The sequence below is a fragment of the Myotis daubentonii genome, chromosome 16 (assembly GCF_963259705.1).
Source record: "Myotis daubentonii chromosome 16, mMyoDau2.1, whole genome shotgun sequence".
NCBI lineage: Eukaryota > Metazoa > Chordata > Mammalia > Chiroptera > Vespertilionidae > Myotis > Myotis daubentonii.
The window spans coordinates 4,396,372-4,422,071 of record NC_081855.1 but is presented as its reverse complement, the minus strand read 5'-3'; the positions used below and the strand labels follow the sequence as shown (position 1 = coordinate 4,422,071).

Sequence of the window (25,700 nt, the reverse complement as noted above, 5' to 3'; positions counted from 1 at the left end):
AGTTCCAAACCCACCCATGCCTCCCCAGCTCACTGAGTAAAAGCCAAAGGGTTTGCAATGACCCAAAAGCCCACCATCAGTCTAGTTAGCATATGGCACAGGACAGCATAGGACAGGCAGAGAAAGAACTTAGACTTTTATAGCAACTTGACATTGCTACAAACCAAAACACTGATACAAAAGTACCAGTCTGAGATGGATTAGGGATGGAAAGAACTGCTCCCTGCCTGAGTCAGTTTGACAGGTGGACCTACCCCTTCTCCAGGCCCGCCTCTGCTGTATTCCCACCCTGACCTCACCCACCCCTCTCCCTCACCAGCTCCAGCCACACTGGCCGCCTTCCTGTTCCCCTTCCTGCTCCACAGACACCTGAGCAGACGCCCACCTCAGGGCCTTTGCCCTGCGGCTCCCGCCATCTGTCTGGGGCGCTTTCCCAGATGTTCAACAGCTCGTTCCTCCTCCTCCAAGCCTTGCCCCAGCATCACTTTCTCAGAGGCTTGTTCTGACACCCTCCAGACCACCTTCCCTGTTCTCAGCCAAGGCAGGGCGCTTTGGGTTTTGTTTGCTGTTTTACCAAGCGCTCATCATGTAACAGTGAATAATGTCTGCGGTTTATTGTCTCTCTTCCCGTTAGTAGTGGCAGGGCCTCTGCTTTGTGCTTAGCACAGTGCTTGGCGCACAGCGGGAACGGAATACATAGTTGCTGAATGAACAAGGAAACGTGGGAGCTGGAGTGCAGCTGGGGCAGGCTTCACCCAGAGTGGTGCCCAAGGCAGACCTCGGCAGACTCAAACTGGCAGGAAGCGACCAAGGACCACCAGGGAGGGACTATCCGCCACACCAAAGGCTCTGAGCGGGGCGCTCTGGGGACCCCGGGATCCAGAGGAGCTTTCTGAGATCAGAGATCAGAACCTGATGTATAAAGTGGGGGGAGGGGGTGGATAAGAATGGGGAAGAAGCCAACCAGGAAGCTGGCAGGGAACTGAGGACATGGAACTAGAGATGAAGGACAGCACTGGAGAGGTTTCTGAGATGAGGCCTAGAGATGTCTGTGGGAGGATGGGGAGGGAGGACGCACAGGGAGGGGACATGGGTATGGTAGGAAAAGGAAGCTCTCCTCAAACGGCCGCGATTACTGGGGGTGCGAACAGCGGCCACCATGCAGAGCCTCCCCACAAAGGGGTCTTCTCGCAATTGCCTTCCCTGCCTCCGCCCTGGTCTGCACCGTGCCTACTGGGCCTCCCCTGAGGGGTCTGGGTCCCAAGTGTGCTCTCACAAATGTCCCCCTGAATCCCAGCCTGCACTTCATGAGCCCAGGAAATGCTGGTTCTCAGTCTGACTTCTCCACTGCTGGGTTCCAAAGCAAGGCTGCTACTCAACACTTCGCCAGGTGCTAAGAAAGAAGAGACAGGAGTCACGGGACAGCCCTGCCCCCACAGCCCTGTCCTGGAGCGTGTGAAGTGTAGGGAGGGATGCACACACGGTGAAGCATGACACATGACACCATGTAACACCTGTTAGCCCAAAACTCATCTAGGGTGGGAGAAATCCTCAAAAAAATAAATAAAACTCATTTTTATCCTTAATTCCCACCAGAGCTGAAGGAGAAGAGAAACCCACCGGGGCAGCATGCCCTGAGCACCTTGCCAGATATACAGGGAGCCCCCGTGGCGGGAACTGCAGGGCAGAGGGGCGGTGGGCAGATGGCCTGGTGGAGCAGGGTGTCTGGTCCTGGCAGAGTGGGAGGGGGGGAAGGGGCGTGTCAGCCTGATTTTAATGCCAGGTCCCAGGAGAGGCAGCCGCCACAGAAGAGCTGGAGGGCCAGTGAATACAAGCTGACCAGAGTCTCACCAGAGACCTGCCGGTTACTAAATGGTAGAACCTGGGAGACACACAAAGGGAGATCCTGGAGTTCGGGGAGCTCGGGGCCTGCGGGAACAGCCCCGAAGGTCTGGTGGGAGGCAGACTGTAGCTCAGCACACTCGGAGCTCCCTGGGAACACTGTGCCACACTGGCCCTCCTTGCAGAGTCCTCTGTAAACTGTCTGAGGAAGATGGGGGCACAAAGGAAAATGTCCCAGAGCTAAATACAGTGACCACACAAATGCCCACATCCAAACGCTGCAGTATTAATGAGGCAGGAATAAACAGTCCCTGTCTCCAGCCTGAATACAGGCTGGCCACACCTTCCTGGAGGCTCACAGAGGCTCTTTGTTGGCACCCTTCTAATAAAGCTTTCTTCTCTGTGGCAGGGCCCCACTGGGGACCAAGGGCAGGTAGATAGGGAGCATTTTCCTGTAGGCAACAGTGAAATCTGTTTTCGGTTGAACCTGCAACAGTTGTTGTCTCTGACCAGGATACATTATTAATTAGTCAAAAGAGAAGCCCCATTTTTAATTACCCATTGAATTAGGTATCTTCAAACACTGTGACCTAGAACCGACAGTACAGCTAACTCTCTGTTCACCACTGTAATGGGGATTTTAGGAAGAACAGCAGTTAATTGAGAAGCAAAAACAACCCCATTTTGTCCTCAGGATGCTCGTGTCACTGCATCCAGGACGATGGCTTCCAGCAACCATGCGCCGAGCCCTCGGTTTGCCGCATGGAGACGTAACCACACCTTTCCGGCTCAACAAGCCACGTGGTCTGGTCCCCCGCGGCACCTGGGTCTGCAGACAGGAAAGCCCTCCACGTTTTTCAGGGCACGGGACACAGGAGCATGGACAGCCCCCCGTGCCTGACCCAAACAGCAGCTCCCCTCTTAAGCCATGGGCGGAACTTCTAGCCAGTGACATGGCAGCATGAGGGGAGCATGACCAGGACGTGAGCTCCTGGGGGAGAGGAAGAAAGGGCCCTGGGTCTTCTGGAGCTGGACCCCGAGGTCCAGAGGACACAGGGAGAGAGTTGGCTGTACTGACATGACACGCACCCCCCAGCAAGCTGCCCAGCATTTCTAGGAAGGAGAAAACCAAACTGCCGTCCCACCTCGGCCTGCGCGGTCACAAGTGAGGCAGGGCTGGGACCAGTCACCATTTGGGTGGGAGGCCGGCCCCAGGTGCGACAGGAAGGGGTGATGCTGGCTCAGCGGCTGCAGCTCCTCGCTCTGACCCAGCGGGACCCCCGTGCGGTGCTGGGGGCACAGCGAGGTCTCGGGCGCTGTTGGGCAGGGACATACACACACACAGAAAAAGACAGGCCATTAGAGGGAGAGGGAGTGGCAGAGGTTCCAGCGGAGGCCAATGCCTGCCTGGCATTCTCAGGGGCAGTGAACAGCCTGCTGACCCACCACATTCTGACCCTGAACATGCAGCTCAAGCTCAAGCCCTGAGGGAACCAAAAACCATGGAGCTGGCAGCAGCAGGCAGCCCAGTGTCAGGCCGGCAGGACCCGTGGTGAGAGGCTCCGCCCAGGCACCCACCTGCCCCCTCCGTGACCTCTCCCCTGCCACTGGAGCACCCACACACAGCACTATTCCAGCCCCTCGCTTTGTAGCCTCTGGCTTCTTGGGAACAAGGACTGCAAAGGGCAGGTAGAGAGAGGAGCAGCTCCCTGTGGCCACACAGCACAACGACAGCCACTTCCCAAGAGGAAGCCAACGGGCCTAGAGACCAATTCAACCCACTGCAGGCCTTTCTGGGGGATGGAGAGAGCTAACTTGAGAGAAACAAACAACTTCTCTCCTGAAGGGCAGTCTTTATTTTCTGGGCACCCTAGCCTGGAAGGAGACCTCTGGAGATGCAGGTTATATTTTTTCCAAGATGCAGGCTTTCATGAAGGTCACAACCTTTGCTTAAGCAGAGTTCAAACTAAGTGAGGAACTGACGGGACAAGAAAACGCTAACCTCTCCCAGCTTGGCAATAATTTACAATTTCTAGAGGCAGGGCGTTTGACTTTACTATGCAAATTTCCTATTTGACACATGTCTCAAAATGCTACCGGTGGCTGTGCAATGTCAAATTTAAACCTGCAAAAAAGCAAGAAATGTTAGCAGACCACTGATTAAGCAAGGGTTGGCGGGTTTGTCAAAATACAAACAACTTCCTTTAAAAAAAATGCTGACCTAAGTGTTACTGATTCCAGAAAGAGTATGGGGACCTATACTTTTATTTTTGCATCCTCCACTGCAGCCCACCCCCAGGCCACTGGGCCACCTGTCTCTACACCGCACTGTGAAGGCCAAGGAGCGATTCCTGGGACCGCTTCCAGTGAGCAGCCAGGATGCCACTCTGTTCACAGGGGCCAGCTTCCATCAGGCCTGAACTCCACTTCTGTTCCCTGCCACCTCCTCTGAACATTGGGCCAAGGGTGATCCGACATGCAAAACGAGGACACAGCCCCCCAGCACAGACCCGGCCATGCCAACAAAGCACCACGAACTCTCATCTGCAGGTGGGAAAGGAGCCCCTGCCCACAGGAACACCTGCGGAGGCCTTGTTTCAGTGACACAGAGACATACCAACTCCTGCCCTCTGATGCCAAAGTAGAAAGTACACTGAGCCGGTCAGGAGACCTGTAGCCCAATCATTAGAAAAACAATATGAGATTAAAGAAACAAGATTATCCAGAAAAAGCACTTGTTTCCTCCCAGCTACCAAGTACAGTCAACTCCCCACTGTGTGTGCAGCAGGCAGCCCTTCACTGCGGCCCTTCCCAGGAGGAAAGAGGAGGCCTGCCTCCTCCCCTTCTCCCGAAGGCAGTCCTGCCTAGGTGTACAGAAGCAGACTCAGAAGCAGAGGCTCTTGAGACACTGGAGCCAAAGCAGTCACAGGCCGAAAGCCCCTTTGTCACAGTAACTCAGTGCAGACGAAGGAATACTGCTGTCTGGGCGGCCAGAAGCCGAGACGACGCACCATCTCGCTCAGCCCAAGGGCCCCTCCCACCTGCTGCCCAGCGCTACTGGCAAAGGGTGAGGCACATCTTTACTACTCACAGCCATGATAGGAGGCTGGCGATCCCCCAGCCTTGCCATACTCCTGCTCCGAGTAGGTGGTGGAGAGGTTGGGCTGGCTGGAGCCGCGACCAAAGGTGATCTGGTTGCTGCTCATACCGGTGGCAACCTGGGCCATGCGCTCTTTGGTTTTGAGGGCCTGGACCCTCTCAGCCTTCAGCCGCTCCTCGTCCTTGAGGAGGGCCACCAGCTGCTTCGACTTCTCACGCACGTTGATGCCCTGGTCCTTGCCGTCGCGGTCGATGTACTGGAAGTCCTTCAGGGTCTGGATGGCAAAGATGTTCTCCCGGCACTGCTGGGCCACCCGCTCAGAGCCCGTCTTGGTGAGGTAGTCCAGGAGCGCCAGGGCCTTGTACACGTGCCGCCAGTTCTTGCCGTGGTCATTGAGCCGCTTCCACACCATGCTCATGATCTCCGAGAAGGCCACCACATTGTAGGTCAGGTCCGCGATCTCGGTCATCAGGGAGCTGGACGGGCCCCAGGGGTCATTGGAGGTGGCTTCCCGCACTTTTATTTCGGCTTCTGAGTAATTGTTCACAATGTTTTTCATTTGCCGTCTGATTGACGAAGTCGTCATCTTTATTTTCTCTGTAACGAACGTAAAGCCCTTCAAAGAGAGAGACTCTCCCGTCCTGAGCAAGCTCGCCCCGTGCCAAGGCTCAGTCTTCGTGACAGACCTGGAGCCAGGCCCCCGACAGTCATTTCTGTTTCCTCTGCTGGAGACTCAGCTCTGAGAAGCTGGAAGCCATGACCTAGAGAAAGAAAGAAAAACACTCACTGTGCAGGAGCGCCGTGACAGCAGGCCGCTTCGGGGCAGCCACTCTGCCAGCAGCAGGTATTGGGGCATGTCGGGGAACACTGGACATACTCCAGCCTCCCGAGGATCAAAGAGATCCCATCTCTCTCTCAAAACGGAAAGATCAGTATGACAGGTTAAAGGTTAAGCCTTTGGAAGAAAGGAAGTAAACATTATGATTATTTTCTATTTTCAAAATGCCTCCATTGAAATGGCTCTTCTATGCGTTGTCTTTTCATTGCACGGCAAAAGCCAACTACAGAAGCAATGTTGGGAAAGGTTGATTGTAAATAATCTTTGGGGATAAGAAAGCCTCTCATCTCAGTATATCTTATACACAAAATGCCTCTCTACACCTTTAGCATTTGGCTTAGGTCCACATGCTTAAAACTGCCCAGGGATTTCTCCGTGAGCAACCCTTTTCTCCTGACTCTTTATAAAGGCTCCCAACTACTCTTCTAGAGCATGGCTAGACTTTCGAGTCTCCAGCATCTGGCCCGAGCTGTATAATGCAGCTCAGAAATAATCTGGTTCTAGCCCAACCCCCTCATTTCCAGAGGAGAAAACTGAGGCTCAGGGTTCTGCATGAACTGGCTCACCCAGCCCTATGCCACAAACATGTCTATTCCCTCTCCAGAAAAGAAACGTTTACTGAGCTAGAGTGAGATCCATGTCTCCGACAGTGGGCACTGGTCCACAAGGTTGGTGACCCATTAGTCTTTTCACCAATGAATACCCAACACCTAGTACTGTGCCTGACATCATTTAACCCTGTTGACTAAATTTATGAAACAGACTGAAAACAATGTCCATTTCCTCAGGAAGGCCACGTCTGCCAGGGGAGGGAGCAGAGGGGATCTGAAGATGCAAAGCCAGAACCACCACCCCAGCTGGCTGTTAGTGCTGCAAAGGCAGGCACGGGGAAGGACTTTTGCCAGAAATTACCCTCAGTATGGTCTTCAAAGCTGAAGAGACCTGAGGGGAGAAACAGGAAGTAGTGATGTAGGTTACTCCTCATTTATAAAATGAGGAAAAGTCCAGGAGACTCCAGGGACTGCCAGACAAAGCTGCCCACCACCCACTGCCCCATCCCAAACCACCCACTGCCCCGTCCCCCACCACCCCCTGCCCCGTCCCCCACCACCCACTGCCCCGTCCCCCAACCACCCACTGCCCCGTCCCCAACCACCCCCTGCCCCGTCCCCAACCACCCCCTGCCCCGTCCCCCAACCACCCCCTGCCCCGTCCCCCAACCACCCCCTGCCCCGTCCCCCAACCACCCACTGCCCCGTCCCCCACCCCCCACTGCCCCGTCCCCCACCCCCCACTGCCCCGTCCCCCAACCACCCACTGCCCCGTCCCCCACCACCCCCTGCCCCGTCCCCCACCACCCACTGCCCCGTCCCCCAACCACCCCCTGCCCCGTCCCCAACCACCCACTGCCCCGTCCCCAACCACCCACTGCCCCGTCCCCAACCACCCACTGCCCCGTCCCCCAACCACCCACTGCCCCGTCCCCCACCACCCACTGCCCCGTCCCCCACCACCCACTGCCCCGTCCCCAACCACCCACTGCCCCGTCCCCCAACCACCCACTGCCCCGTCCCCCAACCACCCACTGCCCCGTCCCCAACCACCCACTGCCCCGTCCCCCAACCACCCACTGCCCCGTCCCCCAACCACCCACTGCCCCGTCCCCCACCACCCACTGCCCCGTCCCCCACCACCCACTGCCCCGTCCCCAACCACCCACTGCCCCGTCCCCAACCTATGCCTGCTGCGCCTCTCGGGCCAGGCTGTCTCACTTAATACTCATGAAAACCTTCTGGGTAAAGATTGTTCTTCCCCTGGTACAGATAAGGAACCTGAAGCCTGGAGCTGACTAAGGCCACCACCAGGCTACCTCTCCTCCCCTCTCCCCTCCTCGTGCCTTACTCTCTATCAAGCTGCTGCGAGGCTTCTGCCAGACAAACAACGCATGACTCCCACCTTTATCAAAAGCCTCAGACAGGCGATGGGCAGCCGAAAGAATAAGTCAACAAAAGATGTGTGGTGGGGGAAAGCCAGAGGAAATGCCATCAGCCATCACTCATCACATGCTGCAATGCAAATAAGAAAGACAGCTCGTAAAATCTCACCCTGGTGACAATCAGTACATCTGCTCTGGCCAATGCGACCTCTCCCTACTCTCCAATATGACAAGAGTCCTGCCTCCACAGAACGGAGCTCCAGCTGAAGGCAGGGACAGTGTGCCTCTCCACTACCTGGCGGCTCTCCCGAATCTGCTTAGGCTTGCCAAAGGACCAGGCATAGAAACTCTCACAGTGACCGCACACTTGATTTTAATTGTTTTCATTCACAGCAACAGTCAGTGCCGGCAGAGATGAGGTGGGCCTCGAAAAGAAAAAAAGACTCTGATTTTTAATAAGCATCTCCCAGATTAAAGCACACACGTCAAAATCAGCAGTAACGTTCGGAGGTACTTAATACCCAGGGGCTGTGCGATGTGCCAGGAACATGGCACTTCGTTATTCCATCTGGCACACAGCAGGTCAGACTGTCCCACTTCTCAAGGAGAAGCAGGTAGAGCTGGGATCACCTTCCTCCAGGTATGAAAGCAGCTTCAGTTAAGCATGACAGCAAACCATCCTGGTAAAAAGGCCCCAAACGGTTGACAATATAATGAAAAATACACAAAACACCACAATTTCCTGAGGGAGACATGGTACGCTGGGCTCTGCTGCCCTTCTCTAGTCCTGCCACCTTGGGGGGTGGACCAGAACAGCTGGACCTGGCGTCCTCCCAGAAAGACTAGGGAGAGGCCATGAGGCACAGCCAGGGCACCCACAGAGTCTCCCAGGCCTTTGGTAGCAAAGAGAGGGCAGAGTGCCTGTGAGCAAAGGTCTGGGTGCTCCTGCTGACAGACGCAGGCTGGGAAGAGAAATGGGCTGCAGACCAAGGCAGGGGCGGCCCTCACAGGCTCCACCTGCAAAGACATCTGTTAGCAGTCTCTAAAATAGGCTTCAAGGAGGAAAAAACTAATAAAATGCTTGTTATATTAAAATATATATATATATATAAAGTTTATGTAATACGAATGACTGCCTGCCATTTTCTTAAAGCTACAGACAAGAGCCACTTTCAGAACTAACAAATGGTGGGAAGGCGGAGATCTGGAGATAGGAAATTCCCGATAGGCCTGGTATTGCTCAGTGGTTTGTATTTAACCTATGAACCAGGAGGTCAGGGTTCGGTTCCCGGTCAGGGCACATGCCCAGCTTGTGGGCTTAATCTCCCATAGGGGGCGGGCAGGAGGCAGCCGATCAATGATTCTCATCATTGATGTTTCTATCTCTCTCTCCTTCTCCTTTCCTCTCTGAAATCAATAAAAACACATTTTAAAAAAAAGAAAAGAAATTCCTGGTAGGATAAAACACCCAAAGGCACCTTTGAGAAACTATTTTCATGGCCAAATGGGTTACACGCCTCACCCAAGACTTTGCAGATCAAAACTTCCAATTCCGCCCTGGCCGCGCGGTTTAGTTGATCAGAGTGTCATCCTGTACACCAAAAAAGTTGTGGGTTTGATTCCAGGTCAGGTCACATGCCTAGGTGGCGGGTTCGATCCCCAGACAGGACGCATACAGAAGGTAACCAATCACTGTTTCTCTCTCACATCCATGTCTTTCTCGCTCTTTCTCTTTCTCTAAAAATCAATTTAATAATATCCTCAGGTGAGGATTAAACACACACACACACACACACACACACACACACACACAACAAAAAGCCTTCCAATCCCATCCGTAAGAACCTGTGACACGTGAGTAGGCTGGGGGACCACAGCAGTGCCAGCCTGGCTCAGCTCTCCTAGGCTCCTCCAGGCTGAAGACTGGACCCCTGTTCTGTGGCTCTGTCGCACTTGTCCTACTCAGACCTCGGTTTTCCCATTTTTAAAACATCGCCCTCTCAACCTCAGATTGGGCAGTAAGTAAACACCTCCCCCTCCCCAAAAACATCTGCCAGGTATCTCCTCCCAAAAGCCAGCCCCAAACACACACCATCCTCAAATACACACATGGTGTTAGTTCCAGAATCTGAATTGTGTTTTGTTCTCACTCGCTTTCGAATGAATGTTTCCTCCACTGTCCAAACTTGCTTTCTCAATTTGCCAGTTTTCTTTTCTCCAACTTGCTGAGCCTGAACTAATGTATAAGCAAAAGTAACTAAACGGGGTAATTTGTTACCTTCTGGGCTCTTCACTCAAGCGTGCAGGAATATGATAAGTTCACAAACATGCAGCCATTTATTAGGACCTCCAAGACAGATATGGGGAGGGTAGTGGTGGGAACACTGTCAAAACAAGAAGGGAAAATAAACTTTGTAAGATAGAGACTAAAAGAAAAAAGTAGCAGGACTCATTTTCATAAATTATATGCTGACAATGGAAGGGACAAATGCCACTAGGACATCAGGAACTAGAAATGCCTTTAGAAATATTTCTATTGTGGACATAAGGGCTATATGCTAACCTGACAAGCTCGGGGAAGGCCTGCGTGGCGGTCTTGCAAACTTAAAGACCTAAAGTCACCACAAAGGATGTCTGAAATTAAAACTTCAACTAAAAGCAGTTATGGTGGGTAGTCATGTTCTAGGCGGGTATCTTCCCTGACAAGGTCAATTTTTACCTTAACCGAGCCTACTGTCTTTTTGCATTTATGATAATATACCTATGAAATGTCAGAGTAACTTGTAACTCCCGCCCCTCTCCGTTGGGAGACAACCAAATGTACCTGGGCACCAGAACAGAGACCATAAATCCCTTCATTGTTATTGTTATCGTGTTACTTGTTGACTGTTAACTATCCTGCACCACCTAAGTAAAGGAAGCATGTGTCTATCATTTTACTTTTTATCCACTCTCCGCTTTGCTTTCTCCCGCCTTCCTAATCTGTCACCAGTGGATTTCATGTGACCCACTTACGTCTCCTCTTTGGATCGCAATGTATAAAACAAGGTGAAAAACTGCCGTTCTCCGGAGCACAGTCCCAATTCTGCTTCTCGGCAATTGTCGACAGTTTGGCTCAAATAAACTCACAAAAATTCTTCACAGGTTTGAATGTTTTTTCATTAACACTATTATCAGGAATTACTAGAAGGATTTTACCATAGTGGTGAATGAAGCAAGTGAGTTTACACAATTGTTACAACTTTAGATTTTTTTGAGTGGAGGCAGCCAAATGACTGATACACATGAGACGACTATTGGTAACCACAATGACCTGATAAAATCCAATGAAAAGCAAAGAAATGGAACCTCTCAGCGGTGCGGGGAGCTGCCCAGTGGGCAGTGCGCATTTATGCCAGGTCTTCCAAGAGGCCCTGGGGAGCTCTGGAGACTCCATCTCAAAAGCACAGACTATTCACTTTGGGACACTGACCTTTCTACAGTTAGTTCCCAGGACTAGGGAAGGTTCTTAAAGCCAAAGAATCTTTACTAGAAATGGAATCTGTTGTTTCTGCCTGTGCAAGATCCATTTGCCTTATCTTGTAAAGAGCCTTGGTCTTCCAGAGGGGAAGTGACCAGGAGCAGGCCCGCTCAGACCCCATCAGTCGGAGCACCACCAGCCCCCAGCCATAGTGGCTAGATCAGGGGCCGACTGACCATCCAGACTGGACCTCCTGCAGACCTACCTCTCTGGATGGGCTCTGAAACTACTAGGAAGCCAGCAGGTTGCTGAGCTGCTGGAAGCCACTACAGGGCCAGGCTTTACCTAAGTCTGAAGATGACAAAGAAGCAAGCAAGCAGCCAGAAGGAACAAGACAGACCATCCTTTGAACCTCTCCTTGGACCTCTCAGCCGCACAAGCCCACTTGTAACCAGCAGCAATGCACGTTTCTATCACCCGCACCCCTGAGCTCTGTGCAAAGCACCCAGGGAGGAGGAAAGCGGGCAACAGCCAAACAACAAACACAAGCGCAGCACTGACTGCCTCCAGAGCCTCCAGCGGGCCGGGCCGCTGCACGAGTGCGGGGAGCAGCCAGGCTCTCCTGACACACCTACCCACGGCACAGGCACCCCGGGGGGAGCTGGGCTCACGGCACTTTTTGAGAGTGGCTCATGATGACGCCCATGAAGGAACAGCTGAATCACCACGTTTGCAGGGTCAAGCTGGGGAAGAAAAATTCTGGCATTGAAAATACAAGAATTCAAAAGACAGTGGAGCCTGAAAATAGACTAAAAATCAGCAAGCAGAAGAAAAAAAATTCCAAGGCTAGAGTGAGGCCCCTAGCCTTGAGACAAGAAGAATTCCATTAAAAAAAATGTGCTTCCAGAGCTGGCTGGGGAAATTCCTGCTAAACCAAGAGTGCCCATAACAGGAGAAAAAAAGAGGCTTTTCTGGCTCAGAGCAGCGCGGATGGGCCCTGAGCAGAGCCCACGTGTCTCTCTGCTGCTGTGCTTCTGTGGCGCCCGGGCAAAAGGCTGGTTGTGTGCTGCGAAGATGTGCACCCGACCCGACAAGACTTTTTGACAGTAGCTTTTCAGGGATCAAGGATCAAGACCAGCGATGAGGGAATAGCAATAATCGTCTCTCCCTGCCTCCAAAACCTAACAGTCACAGGTCAGTCAATATTGACTGTAACAATCCAGTCATAATCAATAAATACTGCTGAATGAACTGAACTGAAACTTCAGCCCAGATAGCAGTTCAAACTATCTGTCTGGCAGCCTCTTATGCTTCGCATACACTTCATTTTCCTCAAGGCAGGTGACAGGGGGAGCTGTGGGGAGAAGACACGGCCCCCTTCCTGCTTCCTACAGCACTGGGTCCACTGACCACACATACCAGAATCTCCTGGGGACACTATTCAAAACCCCAGGCACACAGTAACTGGGGATAGCATGTAGAGAACATAACACTCTTACCAAGCTGCCATGATCTGTAGGCATATCAAGGTGAGGACCACATGTCACTATAGGACACACACATCAACATGAAGTCTGAGAATACTCTGCAAGCCTCGATTAGCTGGCTTTCATTTTCCTGTGCATGCAGCCCCTGAGTGAGGACACGTTTCCATCTTCCTACAGGAGAAAAGGGTACCACGACCATCACAAGGAAGCTCAGCCAGGGGGTGGCTGAGACCTCAGCTCACGTGACCGGCCCGAGCTGACTCTCCAAAAGACAACAGTCCAGTCAGGACAATATGGACAGCTGCCACATTCTTGCCCACAGTGGTCATTTCAGCCTCCAGAGAAAGGACTATTATGGCTCTGCATCAGCCACGCTAGCAATAACAGAGCTTATAGCTTCTACTCATGCAGGCGAGAGAATGAAGAGGGGAAAAATCCTTTACGCACACCAGAAAAACAGTAAGATTCAGCCAAAAAAAGAAAGAAATGTCCTCTTCACTAACTGAATGGGGGCATCCAAATTTCAATGACTTCTTGTTGGGTAGAGAATCAAACTGTATATCACTATCCAAAAAGTGGGCTTTAAAAAACTGCATGTACATGCTTAAAAAATTCCAAGGAAAACCCAGTATTTTAGACTTGACTTGTAGACAATAAAGCAGGCAAACTGTCCATGCACTCTCCGCTCTCCCTTCCAGGGGCGGAAGAGTCCCGAGGGCGTGTCAATTAGCCTATGGTCAGGTGGAGACGTGGAGGCCGGACTATGAGGGGCTGACCAGGGAGAAAGCACCCTGCTCCCATGGACAATGCCACCCTTCACACAAGGCAGATCTTCCCACAGAGCCACCTGGGCAGCTCCTCCCAGGACCCAGCAGTCACAGGAACAAGCACAGGGCAGTTCAAAACAGGTTTCCGACACCTCCTATAACGTTACCTGTTCTTCATTTGTCTAAAAGCAGAAACCCACTACTGGAAACACACATAAGGAATTCCAATTTTCTTTACCAACGTGCCTGACCATTTAGTTTCCGGAAGAGCAGCCTACACAGGTGTTGAAGTGCAGTCATTTTTAAAGATCTCGTAAAGCAAGCACCAGGGTCAGAAGACCTAGTTCTGCCATTTCAGCTCCACTCTTGCCATGTAATGTAGTTACTTAACCTCAGTCCCCCAGTCCAGGAAATGGGAGTGTGATGGGCTACACCTCCCTCGCTGGGTCAAGGGTCAAACACCCTGATGACTGTGGTGTGTAATCATGTCATAAAGGAAAGAGAATTCTTTCATGACCCCACCTCTCTGCTACTTCTCAAAGTAGCTTTGCAAATCACAAATCATGGACCGCATTCTTAACAAACCATGCTCAAAAGCAAACAATGTGTTGTGGTAGTGTGCACAGAACCAGGACACAGGGGACCAGGAATCCAAGTCCAGCACTGTGACTGCTGGACCAGGCACCAGGCAGCCAGTGACCAGGCTCCGTACTTCTAAAATTATCGGATAAGCCACATGGTCTCCCCAAATCCTTAATTTCCCAAGACCCCCTTTCTGACAAATGACTCAATTCTCTGCCATCTCCAAGGGACCACGGAGAGCCCAAGCCTACAACCAGCCCTGTCACAGGGAGAACTCCAGCCCAAGCCTAGCACCTGCCCTGTCACAGGGAGAACTCCAGCCCAAGCCTAGCACCTGCCCTGTCACAGGGAGAACTCCAGCCCAAGCCTAGCACCTGCCCTGTCACAGGGAGAACTCCAGCCCAAGCCTACAACCAGCCCTGTCACAGGGAGAACTCCAGCCCAAGCCTAGCACCTGCCCTGTCACAGGGAGAACTCCAGCCCAAGCCTAGCACCTGCCCTGTCACAGGGAGAACTCCAGCCCAAGCCTAGCACCTGCCCTGTCACAGGGAGAACTCCAGCCCAAGCCTAGCACCTGCCCTGTCACAGGGAGAACTCCAGCCCAAGCCTAGCGGCATGCTCCTCTTGGCCTAAGGGGCTCTGTGGGCGCCAACAGGCAGGACTTCCTTTAGGTCTGTGGCTGTATGAAGAGCACCCCTCAGAACCCTTCCCTCCTCCAAGAATGGCAGCTGGCGTGTGACCCCTGGGCCAGAGTCTCCATTTCTAACACTTGGAGGCTCAGCTACTAGAAATACCCACTAATGACAGATGGCGATGCCACCCAGGACTGGGAACCATGGAATGGGCACCTGATGGCTTCACACACCCACCCCGCCCCATGGGGTAGGCCCTGCAATGGAAATGTGGTCAGGACAACTTTCCAGTGTGAGACGTTTGAAAAACTGCAGAGCTGCATGGGAAAATGTAGACCGCCCAAGATTTCTGTGTGACCCAGACCTGGCTGGTCACTCTGGGGCGCTGGGGGTGGCTGTCAGCCTCCCCTGAAGAGCCACTGAGAGCACTGAGAGAAGGGGGGAGCCCGATGCCCTCTGCCAGGACCCCACGGACTTGGTTTCAGGCACACCAGTGACCTAACACTTTTCTCAAAAGGAGCTCAAGGCACTGCCAAACGGAACCCTGCAGGTGTTTCCACACCGTATAGTGTAAAACCAAAGCCATGACCCTCCCGGTGGCGGCCGTGGAGAAACAGGGCAGATTTCGGTGGGCAGCTGAGGGAGTTACTTCCACGGACTTCAGGTAGTGATGTCTGATGTCCATAATGCTCACAGGGTGGCCTGTCCCCACCCCTACGCTGAGCAGCACAGGGTGGTAAGCCAAGCCCAGAGACTAGAGGCCAGGCTTGCCTCAGCAAAAGGTCAAAGGATAAGCCAAGTCATCCTATAGGTGGGCCTGGGGTGCCCTGGGGAAGGAGGGACCTGAAGGTGAATTCCTCATGTGCCACCAACGTGCTGCACTCTCCTGTCCGCTCACTGCCACCTCAGAGGGACCGCACACCACTGTCCCTCCTCACTCTAAGCACCTGCGTCCTCCTCCTGCCATCCTTCCCGAGTCACCAAGTCACCAAGTCACCGACTGGCTCTTTCTTGTCACGCAGATCTCAGTTTACACATCGCCTCCTGGGAACCACCAGCCACTCCATCAAATCACCAGTTTTACTTGTCAGCAGAGCCCTCCTCTCTACTGGCGTTTTCCTGCTCATGCTCAGTTCATTTGTTTCTCTCCTGTGCCCCGCATGCTCTCTATAAGAGCAGGGCCTGCCTATCTTCACCACCAGCTCCTCAGTGCCCAGAACAGAGCCTGGTGCACACTGAGCACCCAATAAACATGTGCTGAGTGAATGGACACAGAAGCAAAAAAGTAAGATAATAAAAATAATTCCCCTTAACCCTGTCTACTTAGAGTCCACCATGTTAACACCCTGCTCCTGTTTTCCTTTGGTCTCTACCCCTTGAGTTAGAAACAGCTGCTATACCCACTGACCGACCGCCTGCCCAACGATACACTGCCTGGCGGGGAGGGGAGGAGACGACGACGACGACGACGACTGTCCATACCGCTGCTTAATAAATGCGCACCACAGGAGCGAAGAGCCACCAAAGCCTGGGCCCCACAGGGCAGCACATATGCCACAGAGCAGAGACCACTGGACACCCCTAACAGCCTGGGCTCAGGAGCAAAGCCAGCCAAGCTTGGGCAGCACACAAGGCTGACGTGGGTATTTCTTATTTTGACCACATAGGTCTACATCCTGCCTTTCCAGCTGGGTGACGTGAGGCAAGCCATGAGCTTTTCTAAGCCTGCTGGACGGAAATCACCTCCCAGTTTGCGCCTACATACAACCTGTTAAACATGGTCACCATTTCCACGCTTCTCCTTCGCGGCTGAAATTCCCAAGAAAGCTCTCAGACATGGGTAATCATACAGGGCTGACTTAGGTGACATAAAACACAGGCTCTCTAACCAGAGCTCGACAGCACTAACTGAGCTCCGGTGACGTGCCAGGTACATTCTAAGAACTTCACACAAGTCTCCTCACTGAATCTTCATAATGACCCGACAGGGCGTTACTATTCTTATCTTTGTTTTACAGAGGAGGTACAATGCCAGCAAGTGGTGAACTAGGATTTGATCCCAGGCCTCTGGCTTCCGGTCCCATCCTCTTAATCCCTATTTCTTATTCTGTCTGACTTTAGAATCCCAGTACTCCAAGTCTTAAGAACAGTGAATTTTCTTTGCTGAGTCTGCAGGCCTTTAGAAAGGGCCTTCTTGTCTAGACATGTAAGCGGCCAGGAGGTGGCAGAGAAGCAATGTCCTCCTAAGCCCACCTTGCTCCGCTGCCACAGGCGGACCCTGCCCCACCAGTTCACCGAATCAAGTGGGCAGGGGCAACGATGAGGGGGCTCTCGGGGCCCGGGACTTGCCCGTGTGCAGGCGCCGAGGCCTGGAGAGGTTAGTGCTGGATGGGGACCAGAGCCTGGCCTGTCTGGCTCCTTCCTGTGGGGCTAACAAAAGGCAAGAACCTATAATGCTCTTCAAAAAGCTTCAGTGGGAAACGGGTGAGATTCTACAGACTGGAAATACAATGAAACCAGCCAGGTGGAGTCTGAAATACCACAGACACTCCAAACTATTTTTAAAGTGTGTTCCTCAGAACTCACATCCTTAAGAAATAGTGTCTCTCTGGCTGTAACACACACTTCTACTAAATCAGTCACATCAACTTGAACAATCCAAGAAGTCTGCATTCCTTTGAAATAGCTGTCATCTGAAATACCACTCAGAAAAAACGAGTCTCCACGCTGAAAGGTAAACTTCCTTTTTTGGTACAGAATAAAAATATGATTTCCCTCCGCCCTCCTCTGCTGGAGGCATGCCCATGCTTTATTTACTCGGCAACACTGGCTGGCTACATAAACCGGAAATGTTCCTTCTTACTCTTAAATGTCAGAATCTGCTCCAGAAAAGGCATGACCAGCCCTAATGTCTTCTTGCTGCTTCTCGGTTTCCTACCCTTCGTGATGTACTGCTGGGTACATATAAAAGAGTAAGTGCAAACTACATGAGAGGCACAAACAAAATGAGCACCTGTGACCCCACGCCCTCTCAAGGCCTAGAGTATGACCACAGTGCATACACAGGGGGTCCTCCCCGCAACCTCCGCCCCAGGAAAACTGCTCAAGTTCAGGGTTCTTTGGTCCCTTGCTTTAATAATAATAATTTTATGAAAGTGAAGGTAGGGGAGGGTGGGGGTAAAGGGAAGAGAAGAACCAAAGGACTTGTATGCATGCGTATAAGCCTACCAATGGACACAGACACCAGGGGGGATGAGGGCATGAGTGGGGGGGGGGGGGTGGAGGGGCAATGGGGGGATAAGGACACATATGTAATACCTTAATCAATAAAGAAAAAAAACAGAAAGTATTGTAAAACTAAACAATATATGGTTTTCTACAACCTGCACTGTCCCTCAATACTATGTGTCTGAGACTTGGCCAGCTGTGGTTCATCCACTGTCACTTCTGTGTAACATTTGCCTATGTTCACATTTAACAACTTTCCCTTCATCCTCCCACTGATGGACGTCTGGACCATTTACAGATTTATGCTATCACTAGTGCTGGTGTGTGTACATGTGTGTCTTGGGACACGTGCACCATGTTTTTCTAGAGTGCATTCCTAGAATTGCTCATTTGTAGGGTACATAAATGCTCTCTGCCCTGCATTTTTAAAAATATATATTTTTTTATTGATTTCAGACAGGAAGGGAGGAGAGAGAGAAACATCAATGATGAGAGAAAATCATTTATCAGCTGCCTCCTGCACACCCCCTACTGGGGATCCAGCCTGCAACCCAGGCATGTGCCCTGACCAGGAATTGAACCGTGACCTCCTGGTTCCTGGGTCCACACTCAACTACTGAGACACCCTGTCCAGGCTCTGCCCTGCATTTTAAAAATGTTTTTGCTGTCCTGTTTTATAACCACTTTATCATTATAGTGCAAGGACATGTCAATGGTTTAGTTGCTGTTAAATGTGAGTGCGTAAAGAACAATGCCAACAGGCTCAGGGATTTAGGAAAACACACGATGGGGCTTTCAGTCTGGACTGGGGGACAACAACCTCACACAGGACATCAAAAGTAGATTCTGCAGTGGTGCTTCAGGCAGCTCTCGAGAATATCAGGGCGTCAGGTGCATCCGAGGCAATGCCGCTGCTGAATGAGACGGATGCGCAGTACACTGGGGAAGGAGAAAACACGGGCAGAGCACCCGCCAGCGAGGTGTATGGAAGGGCAAGGACAGCAGCAGTCTGGCTGGGCTGCACTGTAAGGGCCGCCCTCACATACTAAGAAATTTGGATTGACAACTTTGGTTATTCACCTTCAAGATTTGTGCCATAGCCTCCAAATAATAATAATGGCTAACACTTATAGGGACTGCCTATGTTCCAGGCACTGTCTTAGGAATTATCTCATTAAATTCTTACTATATCAGTACTTCATTCCTTTTCACGGCTGAATACTTTTCTATTGTATGGATACACCACATTTTATTTATCCATTTATCAGGTAGAGAACATCTGGGTGGTTTCCATTTTTTAGCCATTATGAATAATGCTGCTGTGAACATCCTATCTAATAAAAGCCTAATATGCAAATAGACTGAACAGCAGAATGACCGGTTGCTATGACATGCACTGACCACCAGGGGGCAGATGTTCAGTGCAGGAGCTGCCCCCTGGTGGTCAGTGCACTCCCACAGGGGGAGCTCTGTTCAGCCAGAAGCCAGGCTCATGGCTGGGGAGCAGAGTGGCGGTGGCGGGAGCCTCTCCCGCTTCCATGGCAATGCTAAAGATGTCCCACTGATGGCTCCTGGACCGCAAGAGAGCACAGGCCAGGCTGAGGGGACCCCCCTACCCCCCCACCCCCGCCGGGCCTCTAGTTTATATATAAGATTTTGTGTGGGCATATGCTTTCAGCTCTTCTGGGTATATACTGAGCAGTGGGATTGTTAGATCATATAACTCTGTGTTTAGCTTTCTGAGGAACTGTGAAAGTACTATGGCATTTTTAAGAAAAAGAACTATTAAAATGAGTAACATTCAGCTGTGTAGGACTTAACATTATTTTAGGAACTACTGCTAAAGCCGAAGCTACTGAAGCTGGTTTCTGTTTAGGAGCAAAGAGGCCGTCAGGGCGGTGGTTCTGAAACCCTGGTCGAGCAGCAACAGGGTGAGGACTGTGGGAACAGGAGGATGAGGAGGACAGGACGCCCACCTAGCAGCCCACACAGAGGTAATGAGGAGAGATGAGGCCCTGAATCCAAGTGCAGCAGGGGAATGGGAAAAGGCAGGAGATAGACACACACACAAAGCAAGAGAACCAACCCCTGACCACCAAATGTCAGTGCGAGACGGGGCGTGGGAGCAGCCAGGAGGACACAGGCACCCTTCACTGAAAGTAAGGGTGGGGAGGGTGTGCAGATCTCAGGAGAAAGAGGCAGAATAAGCAGTTTGAATTCAGACAGACGTGAGTGGAGACAGGCATGGAGAATGGAGACGGCCTAGTGCCACTGGCATCTAGGGTGGAGAGGGGTGTGCTGTCCCTCTGGGAGAAGGTAGGAGGACCGTGGACAGCAGTGGAGAACGGGCAAGGATGCAAGTCAGGAGGCGGTATCCAGCAACAAAGTCCAAGAAGAGCTGGGCGGGGGCAGGGAGCAGAGATGTGGTAGAGACACGGAACCATTCGTGCAGGGGAAGAGCAAGTGGAGAGGTTTTGGGAGTGATGATAATCACAGGGACAGAGAAGAGTCCAGAGGATATGGCGAGAAGCATGCTTTTGGGTGCACAGCAGGGGTTGGCTGGAGAACCATGCCTTGTCCTAATGATGCTAATGAACAGACGGCACAGGCGCCCTAGTAGGGGAGGCCTCACAGATTGCTGCATGATGGCCCACACCCCTGTGGCACATCAGCTCTGCCCCCCATCTCAGGACAAAACTGAACCTGCCACCCCCAACTCCCACCTGCGTCCCTTCCCCTTTCCTCCAGGGATCCTCTGCTGGAGGAGCCACCACCTGCTGCCGCCAGGGCTTCCGGCTCTCTCTCCATCTCTCCCTCCTTCCTCCTACCACCTCTGACTACAGGCTCTCAGAGGACAGAGGCTCTCACTGTCTCCAAACTGCTGTCTGCCTTCCAGGACCTGGCACGGCGCCTGGTACACATCTGCCACAGGAATGAATGACTCACAGGGCACCAAGTCCACCCCCACCTGCTAGAAGCATCCCCCTCCCTAACCTAATCTCTCTGCGCCTCTCCATTCCCTCACCAACTTCCATAAATGCTCTCATGGAATACAAAACATGGCCTAAAGATATTGTTGTAGTTTAAAAATGACTCTGTAAAGACGGCTGCTCTCCCCACCACTCTGTAGTCGCCTGGATGAGCCTTAGTTTCCTCCTCTGGGAAATGGGAGCGGTGGCCTATGAGGCACCGAGAACAGACATGAAGGAGCTGGGTGAACTGGGGTGAAACCTTTTACTTCTACTATAGGGTCCACATTTGTCCACATGCTTTGAGTAGGCCTCTTCAGGCCCTGCTGTCTCCCACCACTTCCTCCAAAAGAACAACAAAAAAACACACAAGAGCAAGCTGACGGGTGGGGAGGGGGTGGGGGGGATATGGTATTTCCTAATGTATTTCACACTGACTTTAATAATCAGAAACAAACAGAAGTTCTCATACCATGTAATTTTTTTTTAATTCTTAAAAAATGAGAATGCTGCTAAATATCCAAACACAACCCCCTCCCCAAAAAACTGAAGTTGTTATTTTCCTTTTGGTTTTATCTCCAATAGCCAAATGCTTTTGTTCGGGTAATGTTTATACTGCCATTGTCCTGCTTTGTTTAGAAAAATAATAAAGGGCTGTGTTTCCAGCACTGCCAACCAAGCGTGTGTACACATCGGCTCAGTGTCTCTGGACCCAGAAAACACTCGTTTACAAATTCTGTGCCACCGGCTGAGGAAAAAATGTTTATTTGCCTCGGAATATTCACCGGCCATGTCAGTGCCACCACCTCCTCGTCAGCCACCCTGGGAGAACCAGGCCGTGAGAACAGGGCAGGCCTTCGGCACTGTGCGCTCCACAAGGAAACCTGACCTAATGGCGCAGGGAAGGCCAGGCCTGTTCACTCAGTGACCAAGGCTGCTCGTCAGGTCACCGAGGTGACAGCCTGTGCTCAGCGCCCATGATGTGCCAGTTCTACGAGGGAGACATTTTGCAGGTGAGAGAGAGGATGCGTGACAGCACAAGTCACAGAGCTGGGGGAGGTCTGTGCTCCCTCTGAACAAAGCCCCTGTGAAAACCCCGAGGAGCCCAGTCCAGTCCTAAACCAATTTAACATTACGCCATGGGCTGCCCCTTTCCTCTCTAATAGCTCACACACTTCTATGCTGAAAGATTCCTGAAAGATTCGAGGTCTTTCCACCAACCAGCTCTCAAGGTCGAACAGTTAGTTCTAGATAATTTCTACCCTGGAATTCCCACCTCACTAATGAACTAGTGAACCCTTTCAGAATCACTCTGTTCAGGAATGGCCATTTCTCTCCTATGCAGTAATTATTCCTATTCACCAAATAAATATTTCCAGTTCACCTCCTTTTGGGCCTGTGACAAAATTGCATTTTCTCATCCCTCTGAAGTCAGTCATGGCACTGCCAATAAAATGAGATAGAAGCGAGTGTGTCACTTTGTGTCAAACATTTTAAAAGCCCAGGTGCAATTCTCCACATTTTCTTCCCAGGGTGGTGATGCTGAAAGCCTCCGTATCCACCCAAGAGAAAAGGAAACACACCCACACACCAAGGTGTGCACCAGTGTCCTTAGCAGCATTATTTACAACAGCCAAAAAGTGGGAACAGCTGTCCAGCAACTGACGAATGGGGTAAATACAATGCGATGTATCCATACAATGGAATATCATTCATCCTTAAAAAGGAATGAAGAATGGATACATGCTACAACATGAATGAACCTTGAAAACAGTACCCTGAGTGAGAGAAGCCAGAGACAAAAGGCCACATAGTATATGATTCTGTTTAAGTGAAATGTCCAGAAGTAGGCAAATCCAGAGGCTGGGGGAAGAAGAGGCAAGGGAATGACTGCTTAATGGATACAAGATTTTTTTGGGGGGTGATGAAATGTTCTAAAATAAAGTTAGGCTGATGGGTGAAAAACTCTAAATACACTAAAAACTATTGAACTGCATATTTCAAAGAAGTGAAATTTACTTCATGGTACATAAACTATGTATCAATAAAGCGGTTAACAACAACCAAAAAAAGATGGTGCCTCCATCTTCCTGGGTCCATGAATGAGTATGATGACCGCACACTAGATACCTATCATCATGTAACAGTACAAACTCAAACACATCCATGCTATTGTACGTTCTTGTTGAAAATATGCCTGCAGCCAATTAACCTAAAATTCTGGAAGAAAGCCATGGTTGTCATTCTGTACCAACCAGGACCAGGCTCTGTCCCAAGGCCACAGACTGAACCTTCAAACACAGGAAACCAGGGAGGAGGGGGGAGGGTAACCTAAAGAATCTGACTACTTAAAAATAAAAAGAATCTGACTAGATGAGAATAATTCCTAGCCTGAAAAAATATTAACAACTCATAACACAATGAACTAACCTTCCAAAAATATGAATCACTCACAAAAATTGAGAAACAAGCAACCAATAACACAAGATAAAAATGAGAAAAATCCACAGAAAAGTATAATGGTCCCTAAACATATGACAACATAATGAGCTCACACTTCCGAAAAATGCAAATTAAAACTATATTGAGCCATGGCGGGTGTTGCTCGGTAGTTAGAGTGCCGGCCTGAGCACCAAAGAGTTCCAGGTTCAATTCCCAGTCAAGGACATGTACTTGGATTGCAGGTTCGATCCCTGGCCCCGACTGGGGCACGTGCAGGCGATATTGATTTCTCTCTCTTTTTCTTTTCCTCTCGCCCTCCCTCCCTCCCATTCTCTCTAAAAATCAATGGAAAAAATGTCCTCGGGTGAGAATTAACAAAAATAAATAAACAAATAAAACTATACTGAGATGTTCTTTACACCTGTCAGCTTGGCAAAAATCCAAACGTTTGACTACACCTCCTGCTGGTGAGGTTGTGGGGAAATAGCACTCACACTTGTTAAAATGTGAATCAAAATGGAATCATCCTGTGGAGCGCAATTTGACAAAATCTATCAAAATTACAAATGTGTTTCCCCTCTGATCCAGCAGTGTCCCTGGGGGATGCTACCTACAGATCCACCTGCACATGTGGGAGACGGTGCCGAGGTAAGACGACTCCTTGCAGGTACGTTAGGAAAGGGCATGTTGGAAACATGCCCAAATGCCTTTGTATAGGGGATGGGATTTCAAACAAAATAAAAATGAACAACTTTTGTTCCTCCAAAATAAGGAACAACTTCACAATAGTGATAGCTGAAAGGAAGAGTCAATGATTCTCCACATGCCGACATGGAAAATCTCAGGCTACATTGGTAAGGAAAAAAGCAAGGTGTTGAACAGTGTGTACATGTACAGTGTGCTGTCTTTAATTTTACAAAATGGAAGAAATAAGAATGTAAATTTGTGTGCTTTATTTGCACAAAGAAACATTGGAAAGCCAGTCAAACTACTAAAAAGGATTATTAGGGAGAAGGGGGGATGGGAAAGATGAGATCGGAGGTGATTGGTAAGATTTCACAAACTACACTTTAATCTCTTCTCATTTTGGAACTCTGGATGCAGTGCATATTCAAAGAGCATTAACTAAAAACAAAGTCCCCTGCTCATTAAAAAAAAACCCCAAAGCCACAGAAAAGCCTTTGGCGAACGGCCTCAGACAACAGTGCTGTGAGCAGCGCAGGCAGAGCTATTAGCCCAGCGCTGCCCTTCTTTCTTTTTTTAACTTTTTATTTATTGACTAGGGGCCCGGTGCATGAAATTCGTGCACTGGGTGTGTGTGTTGGGGGTAGTGTCCCTCAGCCCAGCCTGCCCCCTCTCACATACTGGGACCCCTCAGGCGTTGACCCCCATCACCCTCCAATCGCAGGATCAGCCCCTTGCCCAGGCCTGACGCCTCTGGCCTGGGCGTCCGGCCCGGGCAGCGGGGACCCGCAGCTGCAGCGGCCCTGCGATCGTGGGCTTCGCTTTAGGCCCAGGCAAGGGACCCCTAGCTCCTGGGACTGCCAGCTTCGACCGTGCCCAGCTCCCATTGCTGGCTCCACACCTACTTCCTGCTATCACTGGCCAGGGCGGCAAAGGCACCTGATTCTCCGATCATGGCCGGGGGGCAGGGCAAAGGCGGCCCCAGGGTTTCTGATCACTGTCAGTGGCAGGGGGCTTCTTCCTGCTTTCCCTTTTGCCTCCCTGCATTGTGCCTACGTATGCAAATTAACCATCATCTTGTTGGCAGTTAACTGCCAATCTTAGTTGGCAGTTAATTTGCATATAGCCCTGATTAGCCAATGAAAAGGGTAGCTTGTACGCCAATTACCATTTTTCTCTTTTATTAGTGTTGATTATGAGCAAGAGAGAGAAAGGAAGAGGGGAGAGGGAGAGGGTGAGAGGGAGAGAAAGAACATCGTTTTGTTGTTCCACTTATTTCTGCATTCATTGGTTGATTCTTATATATGCCCTGACCGAGATCAAACCCACACACGCCCTCAGTGCACGGGGACTTTGTTCTAACGAACTGAGCCCCCAGCCAGGGTCAGCTCTGCCTTTCCTTCCTCCTGTCAATCTGTGTCACAGCCTTCCACCAACAGCCAGAGGCCAGAAACCACCAGACAGTCCTGTGTCTGGCCTTTCCAGGCCCCTCCGACTTCACACCTGGCAGGCTGTGAATGGTATTCCCCAGCTGTCCACACACCCACCTAACCCTCTATCCAGCAGGTGTGAGCTGGCCTCCTGGCACCTCTCTCCCCTGCACTGCCCATCGATTTGTGCACAAATCTCCCCCGCCCCTCCCCCCAGTGCAGCCCTGAGCAGGCGTGTCTCTCAATCTATCATCAGGGGTAGGGTCAAGGAGAAGAACAAGCCGCCCTGAGCAGCCACTTGTG

The 25,700-nt window shown here is 51.1% G+C and overlaps 1 protein-coding gene across 14 annotated transcripts in view; it reads right to left on the bottom strand.

Moving 5' to 3' along the window:
- EPN2 (epsin 2) overlaps positions 1 to 25,700 on the bottom strand; it is an 88,847-nt gene that overhangs the window by 42,265 nt on the left and 20,882 nt on the right. For 6 of the 14 annotated variants that reach the window (XM_059668467.1, XM_059668479.1, XM_059668475.1 and 3 more), the window contains exons 2-4: positions 9,995 to 10,100; positions 4,934 to 5,703; positions 2,988 to 3,158 (exon numbers count right to left, since the gene is read on the bottom strand). In XM_059668467.1, the coding sequence (XP_059524450.1) occupies positions 2,988 to 3,158; positions 4,934 to 5,528 (766 nt within the window). In that variant the 5' untranslated portion in view covers positions 5,529 to 5,703; positions 9,995 to 10,100. Of the gene's footprint in view, positions 1 to 2,987; positions 3,159 to 4,933; positions 5,704 to 7,736; positions 7,847 to 9,994; positions 10,101 to 12,675; positions 12,835 to 25,700 lie in introns of all 14 variants that reach the window. The other 8 variants (XM_059668477.1, XM_059668478.1, XM_059668480.1 and 5 more) reach the window with 5 other exon arrangements.